General features: G+C 41.7%; 1 protein-coding gene across 10 annotated transcripts in view; it reads right to left on the bottom strand.

Moving 5' to 3' along the window:
• The window catches only part of MBNL2 (muscleblind like splicing regulator 2), a 107,098-nt gene that overhangs the window by 48,980 nt on the left and 37,514 nt on the right, over positions 1-20,604 (bottom strand). For 9 of the 10 annotated variants that reach the window (XM_032100065.1, XM_032100063.1, XM_032100067.1 and 6 more), the window contains exon 2: positions 19,495-20,318. The exons of the other annotated variant lie outside the window; for it this stretch is intronic. In XM_032100065.1, the coding sequence (XP_031955956.1) occupies positions 19,495-19,668 (174 nt within the window). In that variant the 5' untranslated portion in view covers positions 19,669-20,318. The remainder of the gene's footprint in view (positions 1-19,494; positions 20,319-20,604) is intronic. 10 annotated transcript variants of the gene reach the window in all.

Genomic DNA, 20,604 nt, shown 5'->3' with positions numbered 1-20,604 from the left:
AAAGGTATGAAGGCCTCAGTAGAAGGTTCATCATATCTACAGACACCCATCACACTGTAGACCATGCTTTATTCGCTTTCCCATGCTATAATCCTGAGAACAATGAAGGAGAGACAGCAAAGAATGGAGATGCATGCCTAAAGGACTCCCTTGGCTGGCCGTATTTAACAAATAAAGTGTTCAGTTTTAACTAAAGAACATTTGATTAGCATATCATAGAAACCAAAGAAAAGGTAAGAGCTATGAAAAACCTTTTCAAACATCAAACAGAAATGAAACAAGCTTAAAAATAGAGTTGCCTGCAAGCAAACAATTTCTGGAATGTACTGGGGGAAGCAAGGGAGAATCCCACAACAAAGGAGATTGCAAAAGCCAACCCCGTTTAACAAGTGGAATTACCAGTTTGGGGACTACAGGGAAACAAGGCAAAAACACCAGCAAGTCTGATACAAAGAACTTTTCTCAGCATTTAATAAAAACACCAACATAAAGGCCAATTGCTGGGCAATTAAACATGGCTCTTTGGAAATGCAAAGCCTTATACAGACTTGGTTAACTACTCATGGAGTACTAGAATTAATGAGGAACTGCAGCTCTCTTGGAGTAAAGCTGAACAATTTCAGACACATCTGATCACAGTTGGAAAATGTTAAGCTATCTGGGTACCAGACAACAATTTATGTATCATCAAACAGCTGTCTGCCAATTTATCATCTGCTTCTTGCGGACACACAAAGAGCTGCTAACCTATAAAGATCTCAAAAACATGATTCTAACACTTTATTTTTATGTGTGTTGTTAAAAACAAAGTCACCCATACACACTAGACCCTAGATGTACAATGAAGTATTTTTCAGATCTCTGACTGAAGCGAAGAGGATGATGACAACCCTGCTATGATGGAAACATGGTGGTTGCCACTGCTCTCCAACACCCTTAAAACCCCCACAGACCCCCTAAGGCTGTAGGAGAGTACAGGTAATTGAGATTTGCCAGTCTGGAAATGAGAGTCACTTTACAACATTTCTCCATGCCTGGGCATGGTCCAAGCAGGCTCTGTGGCTCATGGATCCGAGCAGCAAGCTGATGAAGGCCCTCAGCTGTTTGATGCCACACAAATACTCAACGTCCCCAGCTCCCACTGCCTCTTCCCACAAGACAGAGGGATTATCCAGGATGGCCCTGAGTAGCTGCACTGAGAGGTATGGGATTGCTGGTGCTGTCTACAAACCTATGCCCACCTCTGAGGAACCAGCAGTAAAGCAGCAACCCTATCCAACCCAACCCAACCTCCCTTACCTTAGCAGTTCCCACAAAAACATGGGGTGAGCCAGCCTGGACTTGTGTGTTCAAGTAATTAGCTCCACATAAGCAATTATTTAATGGACTTCAGATAAACATCATCTTCCATTTGGAAAGGTAATTTATATACGAAACAAACTGCATCCACTTCTGTCTTTTGATCATGTTCACGAACAGATCAGGGGCTAACACTGATATTCCTACATCTTGTTAGCTGCCTTATAATTAGGAAAAAAATTAAATTCATAATCCAGAAGTTTGATTTTTTCTTTGTCTAAACCTAAAATAAAAATACACGTAGGCGTTCCTTAAAATGAAAGTGCTTCAAGGACAGTGGAGTCAGATAAAAATATATTGCCTGTTGGCTAGTGCACCATCACCAGAGAAGTGAAAACTGCTATTCCAACTACAGCCAGGAAGTATTTAGGACAGATATTCAGCCAACTTTAACTATCTCCTGAGAAACAACTCAACAAAGCCAGTATCTGTAAATGCTCTGACAATTTGTAACATAAAGAAAGGCTGAAGGTTTACAAGATTTCTAGCTCCTTTTAAAAATATGAAAAAGAACATAAAGGTAGAGGGTGAATGCATCATGCAATAAAACTTCACTTAAGTAAAAAACACTAACCTTATTGAAAATAATTAAATCAGATGATAATGCACTTCATTAAAAAATCAGCTATGATGATAAAATGCGTAAAAGTACAGTGAAAGTAAAGTAGAAGTCTTACTTTGGTGTCTAAATTAGAAATTGGTTGAAAATTTTGGGAACACATATCCTAATCCTAATAAAACTTTCATATTTACATATGGCCAAACTAGCAGGTAAAATTAATGCCCAGGAATCTTTTAAGATTTGTCTCTCAAGATCTCATTGTAAGACCAATTTCCTTAGTCCAGTATCATTAACAACAGTCACTTTCGTGTTCACTGCAGCATACCACAAATGTGTTGATGAGTTCAGTGGTATATAAATCTGGAACAGCAAAAAAAAAATGAACATCATAGGGCAATTGAGTTCACATTTCTCTGTCTGCTTCTTAGAACAACCCAACCAAACAACAACAACCCCACTAACTTTTTATTACATTTAAGGATCAAAATTAATGTTAAAACAAAAGTTTCAAAAAGAAGTGTGAAAAGTTCTCGTTGTGGGCCCTTATAGTTTTGCTAAACTGACTATTTGATAAAATATTTACCATCTACACTTGTGATATGGTACTATGGAATTTGGACACCTCCTCTCCCCCAGTTTTCTCCTATTCCCCTTCCTGAGCAATGTCAACAACAGCTCCCAAGACTGGAGTAGATTTGTTCCCCTCTGGCACCCTGTATTTCCCTCTGGAGTGCAAGCTGGGGTAGCTGCCCTCTTTTTCTGCTGCTGTGGTCTCCAGCTCTTCTCAAACATCCAGATTTTTTGTAAGTCACTCACTTCGTTACAACACACGCACATTGCCTCTGCACTTGACAGAAGGTTACAATTAGGAACACTTCTGTAATTACTTAGATGAGCTGTTGTACACCTCTGAATTTGTCTTCATATTCTCAAGAGCAAACCGCAGACTCCGCTTCTCAAGAGCCACTGCAGCTGCATACAAGTAAATAAATAAAAATCTTTTTTTTTTTGACAAATGATTCCGCGTTTAAGAAAATAAAACAGCTGTACTGTGTTAGACCAAGGTCCATCTAGCCTGGTATCCTGTTTCCAAAAGCAGCCAGCAGCAGATGCCTAGGGACTAGTATAAGAACAAGGAAACTATTTAGTGATATATATTGAAAATATTTTTCACATATCCTTGATGGAAAACAGAGATGGAATTTTGACAGAAGAGGGGAAAAAAGCAAAAGAAAACAAAGAGTCCAACACACACACCCTTTCCAAAAGCATGAAACATACCTTTTGAAATAAAAAGAATTGAGAGGAAGATAAATCTTACTGATTTCCTTCTTTTTTCTTTTTGTTTTTTAAAGAAGCCCTCAGGAGCAAGGAAAAACCAGCAATTTACTTGCTATTCAAAGAAACAGTGTAAGTACATACTGATGCACATCACTGGCCAGTTAATTTTGAAGAACCCTTGACTATCAGTGTCAATGGCTTTTCTCTTGTGAAAGGGCCCTCATGGAAACCTACTGGTAGGGATTCACATCATGATATCCCAGATGAGAGCTCTGAAACAATTAAAATTAATGGATTTATAAATACAGCTTCCAAAAGTATATACCTCAGTTAGAGGGAAAGCCTGTTCCACTTAATGCCCTGGGTCAGACAAGAACCATTGAGGCACTATAGTGGAAACAGGCTAACCAGGCTGCACTTAGAAAAGAACATGAAGTGTGGGGACAGTGAAGTGCCCCACGAAATCAGCTGGAGGTTTACAGTTGGTTTAGTTGAATACGGGATCAGTTGCAGAAGAAGTCATCCATAGGGACATAGGCTGGAGGGACTATGAAGTCACAGATGCAGAAATCAACTGCTTTGATTACACTGTTAAGCCTCATATCTCCAGGACATCAGATCTTGATTTTTAGATCTGTGTTTTTCAGAAGCTCCAGTTAAGCTAATGAAATGTGATGATGACTCGTGCTTATCTGGGAATGGGAAGAGAGAAGCATCAGGTTATGACAGAAGATTATGAACTTGAAGTTTGGAGATCAAGAACCAGCATGAAAGAGCAGAGCATTTTTAACCAGTGACAAAAGCCCCACCCATTAGTGCAGACACAGACTGGAAGGTGTGCAGCTATAACCTGGAGAGGGAGCTGGTCATGGAAGAAGAGAACATCATGGATGCTTTCATCAACTACTGACTGACAGTAGAGACACCATGGGTGTGACCAACTGTGGAAAAGGCAGTCACAGCCCCAAGGAAGTATCAAACAATGACTGCTGAGGAAAGGCAGCCAGGCCTCTTCCTCTCCTGCAGAGACTCCACTTGAAATGCCACACATGCCTCTGGTCACCACTGTCCAAATTAGCTGGATTAGACCTGAAGCAGGCATGGGCGAGGGCTGCCAAGGTGACTCAAGGAAAGGAAAGCCTGTCTTACAGAGAAACAGTGTGGAGGGGATTTTTGACTGAGTAAAACAGGCTGAGGAGAGGCATGTACTAAACATTTCATCTGTATATCTATATGTATGTATGTGATCTATGCATTCATGGACTCCTAGGTGCACAGTAAGATGTGTCAGAGATTCAGCCTCTTCCAGATATTTTAAAATACTCTCATTTTTAAACAAGTGAGTACTGTCAGGCATGCTCTGTATTTCCAAGATGATCAATACATATTACCCAAAGAAAGGCTTGTAAGTACAAAAGTTGCTCTGTTTTTTCCCCAGCTATGTTAGCAGGTCTAATAGAAAATACTGCCTCTCCTCACTAACCTTGAACAGCTTAGTAATTTCTCCTACTTCTGAAAGAAAGAGAGAGAATAAGTAAAAAAAAACCAAAAACCCCCAGCTGCATCCCTTTCACAAAGGGGAAAACAGAGGGGCAGAGTTGTTAAACAATTTGCTTTAAATAACAGAGAACATCATGTCAAAAGCCACCATTTAAAAAAAAAATCTTCCAATATCCAAGGTTATCTGTGATGCAAGTGCTTATTATGACTTGTAGACTGAAGACTTACTGTTTCAGCTCAAAACAGGCAGATTCAGGTGTTTTGCAAGAGAGGTGTGCTGAAATATAAGATGGATATCTTCCGATTTACTACTCACAAATTTTAAGATTAGTATGAGAGAAAGACACTGCTGATTATAGCTAAGATTTACAAATACTGTAAATGTTACATAAATTTTTAAGAGGTTTGCACTGCATCCTCAGACAAATGGAGACTTATAGATAGAACAGAAAAAAATATCACCTTTAGGAAATTGTAATTACATAAAATTTAAGCACATCCTCTCCACATTCTTTGGGGAAGGGAAAGCATGCTAAAGTTGCTGTATTTATACTGACAAATTACGGTTATCTATTTAAACTAGGGTTTTAATTAGACACAGTGTGCACATAAGAAATGCAAAATCAAAAAAAAAATCAAACTAAATTTTAATAACGATCCTGCAGATACCATATCAGAAAGCTTCAGCCTTCCGTTCAGATCACTTGAGGGCTTTTTTTTCATTTTTCTTTGTCTATAGTTGCACAGTAATTTTTTTCCATATGACAATGCTGTTCTTCAAGCCAGTTTGAATGAAACAGCCAAACCTGAGAACATATAACACCATCTAAACACCATCATAACAACACTGGTATTCCCATCCTCTCTGTACCTGCTGGGTTTTTTATCATATGAGGAAATAATGAGTTTAGAGAGAAGACTGCTTCATGTTACACACAACAGCAGCACATCTCTCCGCAGCTTTCCCCTTTCTACGTGCCTGCTGTATTCTATGGAATTTCACTGAAAAACCAGCACAGTTTTCCAAACTGTGCTGTCCTCTCTGCGGCCTTCTGCTGGTATGCACGGAGATGCAGGGCACCAGCATCTACTGCTAGGCCCTGCTATCTCACCAGTGTCAACCTCTCTTCCTTTGGGCTGCTCTAATCACATCTCATTTCAAGACATAAAGCCGCTTGAGATCCCAAGGATGCTGGGAACAACAAAACCAGTTAGGTATAGCAGTTAATTAACTTCTGTTGAACTGAACCAAAAATCAATTTACCACCATTTCTTTATGGCATCTAAAGATGCTACACATTTATGAACTTATTGCACTACTTTTTCATTTGGTATTTCCACATCTATATCAATAAGTTAGCCCACTAAATAGAATTTGGTCATGTATACAGATATATTATGAATTAATTAACCTTCACTTGCTACTTAATTAGCCAGTGATAACATTTCTCATTTCACATTAAAAACTTGCTGGCTACTTTCACACCCCTGATTCTCATGTGCATTGCTGAGATGTGCAGGTGCTTTACAGCAAATCAAAGCACTCCAAGATACAGCTGACACAGATCACAGTGGATCTTTTTGCAACACCCAAGACTGAAAGGCAAATAACTAATTAGAAAGAACAGCCTTATTTAATTACCTAATAATAAACTCCCTTGCTTGTTAAACACATTACATATATTGTAACAGCTGGCATACTGAAGTATCTGATAAAGGAAAACCTGCTTATAGTACTGTTGGTACTTTAGGGAAAGCCAGATAAATGGGATTTTTTTATAGTAGTACTCATTTAAAATACCATCTACATGTTGGATGGTGGAAGACTCAATATACTGCAACAATGTCAAGGTTGGCTGAAGAAAGTAGGACTAACCATCTCTTAGGCCAGCTCTGAGTAATGCAGAAGACCAGCTTACTCCTGCAAGATACAGGAACAACCCTAGAGGGCTGCTGCCCCGAAAACAAAATGAGATGCTATGAGCTTAGGACAAACGGCATATGGTTCTTACATAAAACACAGTTGCCTTTATTTCCAGGACAGTATTCTTTTTTTTTTTTTTCCTTCAAGTGGATGTCTAAAGAAAAAATGCCTCAAGAAACCTAGCAGCAGGGATGGTAACTGCAAACCTCCTCCTTCCAGATGAGCACTCACCACAGACTCTAGAGTGTTGCGTCTTCTCTTGCTCTCTCCTACTGCCTGCAAAATTTCTGTGGTGCTTTCTATACAACAGCCAGCTTCAGTGAGGGGTGTCACCTTCCCCCCGTATCATCCACCAGCCTTTCCCTGCCTTGCACACCCATCTAAAATAAGACCTAAATCTGCATTCCTAGTGGAAATTTCCTTCTGCCTGAAGAAAAAGAAGTCATGGTAAGTACCAATGACTCAATAAGATAAATTTGCTATTTGGAAAGATTCAATATGGAAAAATATAATGAAAACCAGGCTCAACAAGCAACCAGAGGCTAAAGGTAAGGGGGGAACGGCTGTAGGCAGTCCTTTGCCACATCTCTGCCCAACACCAGAACTGTGACTATCATTAAATGGGTACTGCTGCAAACATCTCAAATGAAGGCAGGAGACTTACAAATTTGATTGCAAATCCCAAGCCCCAGCTTCTTAGTGCTTAACCAAGTTTTAAGGATCTCCTCTTGCCTGCATGCTCCAAGAACCTCTTCCATTTGGGAAGGCTTATGGGTCTCTCACTCTGTTTTTCCACTCTGGTATTAGACTACCTGTTTTTAAAAAACTTGTAGGAACTTAATTATCCTTGAGACTATGATCTCTTCATCAAATTTGGCTGAAACTGGTCAGTGGGTTTACAAGTTAGCAGGGGAGGAGGGAAAGAGAAGCAGACTGACTGTGTAAGCCTCATTTCCTCAAGAATTCAGGCTAAAAACAATTATAGCCAGAAGGTTCAATTAAAGAAGGAGACTCATAGACGTTTGCTGCACTTCAAACACAAACTGGTTCATGCATACTAATCAGTTAACACAGCTCTCACCGAAGGAATGAGAGTTTTGCAGCAAATTAATATTTATATTGATTTAAACTGAGAACTGTGGCAGGCTGGAATTTCAACAGCATCAACATGTTCAGCATGAAGCATACAATCACCCTCATATTCCTTCATACTAGCACTAATTTACTCACATGATAAGATGCTCACAGCATCTCCACAGCAATATCCACACATCTCCAACTCTGCACATGCAAATCCCATGCCTACATTTTTAGTAATGCTGAGATGTATGGTATGACCAGTGCTTTGAAGCACAGTGTAAGGCAAAATGCATGTGGGGAACAGCCTGCATTTTCATGGCATCCATTATTATACACTAGTTAGGAAAATTACCATTAAGATACTGTTGGAAAAGCAAATATTCTTCTCCCTTTTGTATCAGAAATCAACTAACTAGATGCATATTTGATAGCACTTGACAGATGTTCATATGTTCACATCTGCAAATGAAGTAAGGCAGAATTATACTTCAGAGGAACAAGACTTCCTTTTTTTAACTTTCTTGTTTTTTCAAATGCATATTCTGGTTAATTTCTAGCTTTAAAATCTTCATAAAGCAGTAGTGTAATGGTTGGTATTTTAATGTAAATTTGCAAAAGGTTGTCCATATTTTTATTTTTAAAGAGGCTGAGTTCACTGCCATAACATTCCTGTGCCTAGAGAGATTTTCTTTCTCATAGGTAGCAAAAAATGAGCCCAGTTACATCGGTTACAACTATTTCAAATTAATGAATTTGCATTAGCCATTCATGTTCCCAAGGGTGAACTCTAAATCACATGCTGAAAATGTTCATCCCCTTCCCGGTCTCCACAAGGGCATTCATTTGCTACAGAAGAGTTTTTTCCGAGTCTGGCCTATACCCCAGCTTTTTTTTAGCCAGGTCATCACTGTGGCAAATGCACTGTCCACCTTTTTACTCAAAGCAGTTGACCCCAGAGTTTCCAGTTAGTAAAAGCCTCTCAGAAAGGCTTCACTCTGTTACCACAGAGAAGCCAACAAGACCACTTGGAGCACCCTGGGGTATCCCGGACTGTTGCATGGTGCCAGCAGATGCAACACACACCTCTGACATACCACTGAAAAGCCATTAAGAGTATCGAGGGCATCTCAAATAGAATCAGATGCCTCTGATCGGCCAGCTGAATCAAGCCAAGACTCACATCCTATCCCCAGCAAATAAATACATATTAATTTTAAAGTGATGGCCTAATCTAGCAATTGATCTTTGGAAAAAACCTCAATCAATCATGATACATCTCTTGACCTTCACACGCTATATCTAGCTTAAAAAGTTGGGTTTTGTTCAGTGTTTCACTCAGTTGGGGCTGAAGGCTAGGGGCCAGTGGGGGTTGGTCCAGTGTCTGACATGCTGGATTTTAGTTTTTGGCTCACTGTGAACCAACAGAGAAGGTCCCAGCACCTCAGTTAGCTTTGAATCACAGCTGGGCAGTTCTTATGGCCACTGAGCATCTGTACAGGCACCATCAGCCTGCACTGGGTAAGCTCCTCTCCTGACAACATGTAAGGTGGTAAACAAATCCATTCAGTCAGAGGCACAGCTTCACTGTGGAGTGCTCAGGGCTCAAAGAGAATGTCAAGCTAGAGTAAATAAACTGTGTTTTTACAAAGTTTAAAAGTTGCCTGGCCTATGGGACATGCAGGTGAGGTGGCAGCAGCACACCCGATGGGCTGCTAGGCCAGCATCCCTGCAGCTGCCATGACACTGCACACTGTAGATTTCCTCTCACTCAAGCCAAGCAGTCCTGTGAGGAAGCAAGGGCTGAGAACTTGTAATACCTCATGAGAAAGGGAAGATCTACAGTGCAGTGACTGCACCAGGTCACCTGTCAGTCAGGAGCACGGCATCAGTGCCATACTGCGGAGCAGTGTGTGAGCCTGTAGGGTAACAGCTGCCCACAGGGAGCAGGATGGCTCCCTTGGCCCCTTGAGCCACCAAGTGCACACAAGGGTTTGCACCACAGCTGCTACATCCCTCGTATGTTTTTCATATGCGGTATTCCACCGATTCTCTACTTCTTTTTTTTTACTGCTCGATGACTTGATCTTTCCAAGCGTTAGGGCTATCTGACTCTTGAGGCACTGCTCATACCACCTTGTCACACAACCCATTAACAAAGCAGATGAGAAGACAGTTTATTTTCACCATTATTAATTTCTTCTTCGTTGTGGTCAAGACCCTGTAGGAATCTAATACAGGGTGGTACACCACGCCCACAGCCATGAGACAAACATCAAGGTCAAAGAAAAGGGATACTTCTAATTTCCTTTTGCATTTCAGTTGTGGGATTTATACCTCACAGCAGGCTTTCAATGATGTTCCAAGATCTCTAAAACCACAACAGTTTTCCTTTTATTGCAATAGATTTCCAATGAAGTCCATCTCCTCAAAAAAAGATGCCAGTATCATATAAGGAGATAATGAGTAACTGGGAGAGGGCACAATTGTCACACAGACTTGCAAATAAACTCCCCAATTCTTGTTGTGTTGATTTTTACATTTAAAATATCTTTCCAATGCTGGGTATGAACTGGACTAATAGGAATACAGGTCTTGTCTCTGCTAGGCTTTTCCATCAGGAAGCTCCCTGAGCACAACCTTGTCTTTTGAATTTTATGATACAGTCAAAGTATAACAGCTTGGGAAGAACAGCTGATGCCTGAGCTGAGCAAAAGCGACATACACAAGGCCAAGGGAAAAAAAAGCACCTGGAATAAAAGAGGAACCACCTGCCAGAAAAATAAAGGAGTAGGTGGGGAGACCTGGAGAGCGCAAGCCTGTGGGAACAGTGAGTGACCTGAGTTAATAGGGAGCGTGGGGGAGGAGTGGGCAGTGAGCAATTGCTCTTGTGTTCAAAATCCTAGTGATGGGATGAGTCAGAGACTCTGATTGAATTTTGCCTTCACTACACCCACAAACTGGTTATTATAAGGCTTAGGGGAGCATGGATTGGTGCAGCAACAAAAACTACACAGTGAATTGATGGGTATATGAAGCACCCCAGAGTGCCTGAAAATCTGAAGAACATCTGCCAAACATGGCCTTTCATACAAGGTTTCCTGTGGCCATAACTAATCTGCCTTGCTGCTCTTCTTCAAGTAATAAGATTTAGACTAATAACCGAGTGGCAGCTGCATCTGATGAGAAGGGGTACAACACAGTACCTGGAAATGCTCTTTGCAAGTCTCTTCTGGAAGCAGGAAGCTCCAATAATTCAACCCTGCAAGACCACTGCCCAGAAACTACTACATACTCCTTTAGTCCTTCAGGACAACACAGTTCAGTGAACAAGACGACAGATTTGTATTACCTCCCTCAGTGACTGTTCTTTAACTGCTTCTGCTTTCAACCATTTCTGCTCCTAGTGCTCATCCTCCTCCCAAGGCCAGGGGCCAGGTGACCTGCTCAGCCAGCTCTAACACACCAAAACCAGCAGTGGAAACTGCATTGGTAACACCCTCCCATTCACATCTGGAAACTGCACTGGTAACACCCCCTTGCTCTCATCAGGCGGCCCTAACAGGCCAGAGGAGGCCCAGGCTGTTGTGACACGTCTGCTCGTGAAAAGCGCCTGCTCTGACCTCTGAGAGGATTTGCCACTGAACTGCACCTCTGGGAAGACAGGCTTCCCATGAGTTCAGAGGGAGGGAAGGCCCGGGTAACTCAGCAGCCAACCTCACTCTCCTTTGAAAATGGAACTGAAGTTATAACAAGGTGTGCAGTTTTAAAATCTGGCAGGTCAGGTGGTGACAGGTGATACCAGTGACAGCCAGGACATCTTCGTGCTCTTGGTGCTGCTGCAAGACAAATGAGGAAACAAAACAGAGCCTTGAAGGAGACACCCAGCTTTGTAGCAGGCTATGTAATGAACTTCAACTGGTTCAACTTCTCTGCTCTTCACAGCCTCGGTCTGACAGCAGAGACATGGGCAGCAGGTTAGGACTTGCTCCTCCAAGCTGACTTGATGGCTAGTGGCCCTCTACCACAGCGGCCAGCCCTTGGCTCAATGCTGGCAGTCCACCAGTGCTCCTGCAGGTTAAGCACCACAGGTGACTGGGATGAGCTGTGCCTCCAGACTTTGTTCTGAGATAAATCAGAAATGTTCCTCTCAGGAGAGAGACAAACCTAGTGAGGAGCATGGTGCCCTCTGCAGTGATCAAACATCAATAGCCTTTTTTAAAAATAAAAATTAAAAAAAAAAAACAAAAAAACTAAACACCATGTACTACAACAGCTAGAGGCTTATTAACAGTTTCTCTCTATACCAATTTAAGCCAAGTTCATGGATCTTTAAGTGTGTCAGCCCAGCAGTTCAGTTACTTGTTTTTTAATCTTACCTTCCTTTTAACCCTTCCAAACCAGAAGAGCTGGCATGGAGACAGCTGCATGAATAGATACTCAGGAGACAAACAGGAATAAGGAAGTATTTAAGGAACTTGTACTTGCTGAGGACTACAGGAGAACATAAAGAGCTTTTTTTAGAAAATAAACAAGAACAGGTGATTGCACACACAAGGAATACTAAGAGTCCCTAAGCTCAGAGATAAAGGAGGGGGTCTTCAAAAAAAACTTATCCCTTCTTAAACCCCCTTTTCCTCATTTTATGCAAGATGCCTAAATTTGTTGTTTCAACTCATATTTAATGCAGTTCTTCCCTCTCCTTTGGATCAACTCAAGTTGCATGGCTGCATGATCACCTGAACAGAGATAATGGGGAGCTAGCTGTGATAGGCCTGGATGTACCCACTTCTTTTTAGCAGCTGCTCTCAGTTGCATGGATTGGGTATAAGGTAAAATATAGTCTCAGGAAACAGAATGGCGTAATTCCATGCAGCACTTTATTCTGAGTGCAAAAATTGCCATAGCCTGAAAAAGCAGGGCCTTTGGGAATCGTACCTGTCCTGGGAACAGCATTTTCACAAAGCGAATTTAAAACCTTCTCTCACAAGGCTTCCTTTGAACTCACTAGGGAGAAACATGCCCCTTTCAGAGTGAAGTCAGTGGAAAAAAGCCCACCCAAATTCATCCTTAGGACAATTCAGAGGAGAATCTATTCTGTTTTTTAGTACAAGAACTGGGGGCATCCATGGGATGGGAAGGTTTCAAAAGAGCAACAGAAGTTGGTTTCCACACTGTATGTAATGAGGTTGTGGAGGTCGTTGCTGTGCGTGTTGAATGTGAGATGGTTAAAGAGCAGGACAAATCCAGTGGAAAGATGGTCACTGAGAGCTATTAGGTACAAGCATATCATGTCTGGCTCTCAATGTCCCCGGGCAGCACATCACTAGGAGCCAGCAGAGGACTCCAGGAAGCCACTGCATGTTTACACACCACCTCCAAGACATCCATTACTCACCATTACTGGGTCACTGGGCCAAATGGGGCTTTGGTATGCCCCAGGGTGGCCACTGATATTCTGAACACACAGGGAGCCCACAGAGGTAATTCGGTCAGAATTAGCTCTAGAGGGTTAATAGAGTTTTCTAAAACCGGCCTTGATTGGCACTTTCTCTTCACGCCCACACTTTGCAGCAACTCAGACACATGAAAGCTTCTGCCAGGGAGTGTTCTCAGACTACCTGAGATTACTGGACGTTTTACAAGAAAAACAGAGGTGGATGAAAAAGAAAGTATGCACCAAAGTTGTTGTTCTGGAGGAAGAGTGAGATCTGGATTCTGTATCTTCCATCTGAAAAGGTTCACCCTGCAAGTTCCACATCTCCAGAGCCCACAACTACTGAAAAGGGCAGCCTATCCCTCAACATCCTGCTGAAACTGGGTCACTGTGCACTAAAGCAGGCAAAATTCATGGGCCCAGGAAGTACAAGCCACTCTGTCACCCAAGAGAAATTACTTTTCCCATTTCAGTCATTCTTTCCCACCAGCTGTGGGCACAGTCCTTGAACTCACCTTGTCTTTGAACAGTGTCACACCACATAATCGAGTGATGGGCAGAAATTCAGCCAGCTAGGACACGATAAATACCCATTTAAATGCTTTCTAGTTTAGACAAAACTAGCCAATCCCCTTTCCATGCTCATCTATAGTCTGATCAGAGTGCTTCACCTGCCAAATGTGAGCAGGTATTACTTACTTCAAATTGTGAAATGATCCTGAGTCCCTGACATTTGTAAAACATTTAGAGACCCACAAAAAGAATCACAGGAAGACAAATGACTGCCTACTGCCTCCCAACTCTGAGCTCACTCTTGTACAAACACCCTGCTCACTTTAAAAAGCCTTTTCCCCTCCTTTTTCTAAATAAAACTGAGGCCTTCTTAAAGAGACTATTTTCAGTTCCAGATCCTTCAACATAGTGGATGTTCCTACAATTTCTTTTTATTTTTTTTCCCAGTAACCTTTTTAACTTGGTAAGCAAGCCTGTGCCCAGCTTTCAATTACTTTCTATTCTGTGGTGCCAAATGAGACCAGATAGACATATTCTTAAAAGGCTTTCATGAAAATGCAAATGACCAGTTCACAGTAGTCTGCTGGCTCAATAAATAGAAGAGTTCGAAGTGTTTAGACACTAATGAAAACCAGAAAAAGTTATCTGGAGCCCTGAAGAAGCTTTTGCTTCCTTGTTACCACCATAAAACTTGCAACAGTATCTTCAAGATACCTTTTCTGTTATCTGTATTAGCTTAGACAACATATCCTTCTAGTAGCTGACCTGCAGAAAGAGCATAAATCTGAGCCAAGAAATGACACCAGGACTGAAAATTCAGACTTGCCTGCAAACATAAGAGTTAACTCTAAGCCAAACACACATGATCGTATTTTCTAATCTGCCAAGCTTTCCCCTCTTCCCCCTCCTAAATATCACCACTCATTTTAATGTGGGGTTTTCTTTTTTTATTATTCCAATTCAAATATAGCGAAGTGCTGCATGTTCTTGTCCTCACGCATCTCACATATTATATTATATATTAGTATTCCTTTGAAAGGATTTTGTTCTTTAGTACTAACAGGACAAGAAAGCCTTGAAAACAGACTTATAGTGTCCAACTTGGGAGGGATCTAAATGTGATATATGAAGTGTTATATATCCACATTATTCACTTTTAAATTAAGCTACTTCAATCTAGGGAGAAGTATAAAATCCTAAACGAAGTAGTTTCTGAAATTCAAACTTTTGTGCTAGACAGGTCACTTCACAGACCCTTCTGAAAGCATCCAAAGGGGAGCCTGTAAGGGCTCCAAAAAGGTTTCAGGATGGTTATGGCAGGAGACAAGGCTCTGGCTCTGGCAGTGCTTCCTCAGCACCCTTTATCTTCCCACCCTCCATCAGGGTCCTGCCAGGAAAGTTCCCCTTCATTCACCTCAAGCACAGTGAACTGGATTAGCCTGGAGACACTTTCATCCTCACATTAAGCTCACCAAGGTCACTTGCCCAGTACACTTTTGGGTGTGTTTGTGTGGCCACACTGGCTGACCCAGTCACATGGGGCTTCTGCTGGAGGAAGCCTAATTGCTGGCAGCGATGTTGTGGCCAGCTAATGGGCACACATCTGTCCAACTGCTACACTCACCACCCAAGGGGTACACAGAGATGATCCACTTGCATCCTCCTAAAACCCCACAAATGCCCTGTTCAGAACAAAGCAGACTCTGTCCTTCACCAAAGAGGGAGAAACAAATGCTGAGTTGCCTCTCAGAAGCCCATGCAGCAGAACCTGGCTTGAAACCAGCAGATTTCTGGCCTGAATCTGACCCAGACTCATTAGTCTTTAGCTATTTCTGTCTAGCCTGGAGCATCTCACAGATGAAGGATATTCAGAGCCCAGACAGTCTTCCAAAGTGAGCATTTTGGCTCCTCAAAGCTGTAATCAGTCCAACGAGTTGCTATTACAACTTCTGCTGGATTTAAGGTCAAGTACTGCAAGGACAGGTACTGGGAGCCAAAAATGCCTTCTGAGTTAAAACAAACAGGTTCCATCAAATTCTGCTGGCCTTTTACTTGGAACCACCAGAACTACAAATATACTTCTTTAATACAGGAAAATTTGGATTATGATGCAATTATGTTACTCCAGAAGCCCAGTCTAAGGCCACAGCACTGTCACTGGCAGAAGTGATCCAGTGCTCTGCTGGTGCCACATGGCCCTCCTCTCTTCTGCAGCAACTACAGCAACAACTCATGTTTCCAAGCTGGTGCACTGCACAATCACTAAGATAGCAGTGGGAGCACAAAGGAGGGCATGGTATGACATAGAGGCAAGTGTCCCTGGCTGGGATTACATCATTTGGTCCAAAAGCCAGCTTTTGCTAGATTAGAAAAATCCTAAGGCTACAGGAAAGTTGGTGTGAAGGTGCTTTTGGTCACACAGTCATAGGATAATAGAAGGTGAAAGGGTCCTCTGGACGTCATCTGGTCTAATCCCCTGCTCAAGCAGGGTCACCTAGAGACAACTGCCCAAGGACTTTATCTTAGACAGTTTTTGAGTATCTCCAAGGATGGAGACTCCACAACCTCTGGGCAGCCTGTGCCAGTGCTTGGTCACCCTCACAGGGGCAAACAGTTCCCTGATGTTCAGAGGGATCCTCCTGTGTTTCAGGTTGTGCCCATTGCCTCCAGTCCTGCCACTGGGCAGCCTCGAGCAGAGCCTGGCTCTGCCCTCTCTGCACTCCCTGCAGGTATTTATATGCATTGACGGGATTCCCCTGAGCCTTCTCCAGGCTGAACAGTCCCCACTCTCTGAGACTTTCCTCATGGGAGGGGTGCTTCAGTCTCTTCATCATCTTTGTGACCTTTCACTGGACTCTCTCCTGCAGCTTCATACTGGTGCTCTGGTAGTCTGAACCAGCTGGCAGATACTGACACCGTGGCTCCCTTGTCTGCGCTGGAAATCTGGAAAGAAGATGGCATGCAGGGGAGCGTATGTCCCTACCCAAAACAGGGCCTCTTTTGATCAATCAGTGGGTAAAGGAGAGTCTGCCTCAGAGTGCTATATCTTGTGTTTGACTCAGTTCTAAGGGAGCAGCTGTAACTACCAGGCACCACCTTAATGTAACATAACTCATTCATAGACTAAAAAAAAAAAATTCTGTCTTTTCTGGGTAGAAAGATGTTTATCCAGAGACTAAACACAATTTATTTTTACAGCAGGTACACCAAACCAAGACAGTTAAAAGGCTAAGTCTCCAGAGCTCTATATGCTATGTAAATAAATGCTAAATAATTGCCTGCATTAAACTGTGGTTCAATGTTCAGCAAGGAAAATAACTCTTGTTTTTTTTAATTAAATTCTGATTTTATCTATAATTCTAGACTATTCTGCTTGTTTATTTACATGAAAAGTCATCCCACTTGTTGAGTGCCAAAGCCTTATTCTGAAACTGTATGACTAACACCAGTACTTCCAAAAGCTATGTATCAAATAGATTAATGTGACTAACCTACGTCCCTCAGCTGGCAATATAAGCAAACTGAGCTAACCAGGCACATACATTTTGCTGTGGATACGTCAATTTACAAACTCTTTTCCAAATAACTGAGATAATGATTGTGAGGACACCAGTCAGCACAGCCCAGAGCTGTGCACTTGCAGTGGTCCCAAACAGTTTCCTGTGCAGAGCAGGATGAGATTAACACATGGAAGTGCACAGCTCCAACTCATGCTCAGAGCCAAGGAGCTGCAGTTGAAGGCACTGTCGTCCCACTACTGGATTTCCCTCCATCGGTAGCAGGGTTGGTGGGAAGAAATCTGTGCCTCCACCTCTGCTGCTTCAGGCCACAATCTGAATTCTTGGTATAATCCCATCTTTCCCAGCAATTTAACCCATTGGACTCAACAGAAGATGCAAGATGGAAGGCACAGGTGCATGCTCTCTTCTGCATGAGAGAGTGATGATGGGCAGTAGGACAGAGCAGTACCACTTCAGCCACCAGAGCTGGGCTGGAGTGGGCTGGCCCTTCCGGATAAATGTCCTCCCACACAAGGTCAAAACATGGCTGCTTGCTTTAACTACATTTTTTTACACGATTTACGACTTCTCTCCACTGAGCAATGATGCTGGTTGTCAGTAAATTATCCACTGTGACCCCTCAGGATTTCTCTTCATGGTATTATTAGCTTAGTCTGTGACTCCAGTTTTTATTTGCAGACAATAACCATCCCTGGACAAAAGTCTCCAGCTTGAATAGCTGGCAACTCCACTGTGAGTGCCCAGCACAACCAGGGAGAGCAATGCTGTCCTCAGGCATCAAGGACAGGTGCATCACTGCTTTGGCCAGGAAGATGCAGCAGCAGCACCTCTTTCACTGGAGATCCACTGCCCTGCCAGCCCAGGGGTGACCGAGTCCTGCTGCTTATCTCCAGCCTCCCAGCCACAGACCTGAGACTTTACAACACATAAAAATAGTACACAAAATCCCCCTTCTACTGACCTGCTTATTTTTTGTAAAATCAGAGTATTGCCCACTTGCTGCAGACACTAGTCTGCTTGTTTAAAGAAAAATTGTCTCCCACAGTTGTCTCCCACTGGCAGACAACCAATATACAAGAACATCTACAAAGAAGCTATTACAGTTTATCGTGCAGTAATCCATGGATTAAGGTCATTAATAGCCCTCGATGACATACTGCCATGACTCCAAAGGTGCTCTTCTGGCTTACAGGACATACAGAACATAACCCCCTCATAAACATTCCCCCTGAGATACTGTCTCCTAAATCTTCAAAAGAAAAGAAGAAATGAGAAAAAACAGAAGGCAGATGCCTAGCACAATATCTTGCATTGCACTAAAAAAAAAAGTTATAATGGAACTAAACCACCCTGAGTTTTCTTCTCTTTCAGACTGATGTTTTCACAGTAAAAGAGTTCTTGGTAAGTGAAATTTTGATCCTCAGAGCTAAATTTAAAAAACAAGCCAAGACATTCTCCCATGCCCAGAAGATAAAGCTATAAGTAAAAACTTTCAAAATAAAATCTCAAATGCCCAGTTCTACCCTTTAATTATTGATATGAAATAAGCTTTCTCCTTCTGTTGACACAAGAACACGAATTTATCATCATGGAAAACACAGTGTACTCCTCAAATCCCAGGGGGTCATTAATCTTCTTTTATGCAGTACATGAACTATTTTCACAGAACTTTTTAAAATAGTTTTCTAAAGCATGCCTTTAGATGTCTTTAGGAAGTCAGAAGAAGCTGATGGCCTAACAACATAATTGCTAAATATCCTCCAAAGGAGAGAATCCCTTTGCTCATCCTAAACTTATGCTCATATCTGCACTATCCATACATGTAATTACCAATCCTATTAATTTACCTGATATCCAATATCAAGAGTAAACAACCCCTTGTGTCAAAACTGAAGCAATGGATAGACTTTTCTTACTTCTGTTGATCTAAATAAAAAATCTGCACTCTTTCCATATGATTTGTTTGTTTAAGACCCTGGGAATGGCCTAGCATTGTGCCACTGTGTATTTTCATTTACCACAAAACAATTATAATTCATAAAATGTACTTGGGAGAATACAATTGTCCTACCAGATGCAAGCAATTCTGTATCCCACAGTCACATGCAATTTTTGTAAACAACATAGTGACATTTGAAAAAAAAAAATCCTTAGAAAGAAATATTAAAAGCTTCAATAAACAAACGTTATGATAAACAACATTTGTTTCAATATACATCTTTCTGATCAACCTGGTTTAGTTGTAACTCATCATTTCATATTTTACTTTTCACTACAATGTAGTAGCATTTTCACTACACATGCAGGTTTGTTTTCTTACCTTTAAGGAATCAAAGCAGGCAATAACTCTTCCATTTTCAACCTGGCAACTTTTAGGGGGGTGTGCAAATTTGCATTCTTCATCAGAGCGTGAACATGTTCCCCTCTGAAACTGCCTGCACACTTCTAATGTCAGCCATTTTGTATCTCTTACGGGAGCAACATTCAAAGCCATGATGAGAAGCTGATTTTGAACTTGTAAGTTGCTGTCAGGTGAATTATGCTGAAGAAATTTCCAAAACTAATGACAAAGGAAAGGGAGAGGAGGCAAAAAAAAAATAACTTCAAATCTAATTGAAAAGAAAGTTAAAAAAAAACAAACAGTGGGGGACGATTAACGATGTCTAACACACACAAAGCAGAACAAGCAGAGAAAGTTTATCAGCAAGCAGTCACTCATCAATCATTAAGTCCCGCTTGTAGACTTTTGGCTGGGAAAACACATGCTCAGACGCATTTCTGTCTGTAAAACACGTGGGTTTGTTGATTGTAATCACGGATGCACAGGTTTTAACCCAAGGTCCATCAATGCAATGGCACTCCTTGATAGAATAGCAGTCCTCGGATGGTTGCTTGCCGGTATTGATTACACAAGAAAAGCAATGCAGTCATTTGTTCATGTCCCAGGAATAATAATAATAATAATCCTTTTTCTGCTTTCAGTTTCCCATCAACTAATTGGCAAATGGAGACAGCTGAGGTATCTTCTGCCAGGTGTAAGGTGAAGGCAATGTCTGGCTGGCAAAGATGGGATTTTGAGAACACGGGCGTAGCAGTCCTCGCTCGTAAAAGTGACTTGGCAAAGGCACTTTTTAAGTCACTGACCTGACAAAACAAATACAGCATCAGTTCACGTGCAACTCATTCAAATCAACATTATGAAACCTACAGTCCCTTTTTATCAGATATTATAAACATACAGCCAAAGTTCACTCTTTTTTTTTCCAAAAAAAAAAAGTCATCCTCCTTTGTGAAGTTACACGTGACAAGGGAATAACCAGTTGAAACATGTACTGTAGTAATATTCCAGGCAGCAACCCAAAAGTTGGGAATGATTTAAATAGATGAATGTGGCAGACACAATAATTACGCACGCTGGTTGTGAAACAAT

This window comes from Corvus moneduloides, chromosome 2, assembly GCF_009650955.1.
Source record: "Corvus moneduloides isolate bCorMon1 chromosome 2, bCorMon1.pri, whole genome shotgun sequence".
Lineage (NCBI taxonomy): Eukaryota > Metazoa > Chordata > Aves > Passeriformes > Corvidae > Corvus > Corvus moneduloides.
This window is presented reverse-complemented; position numbering and strand designations above follow the sequence as displayed.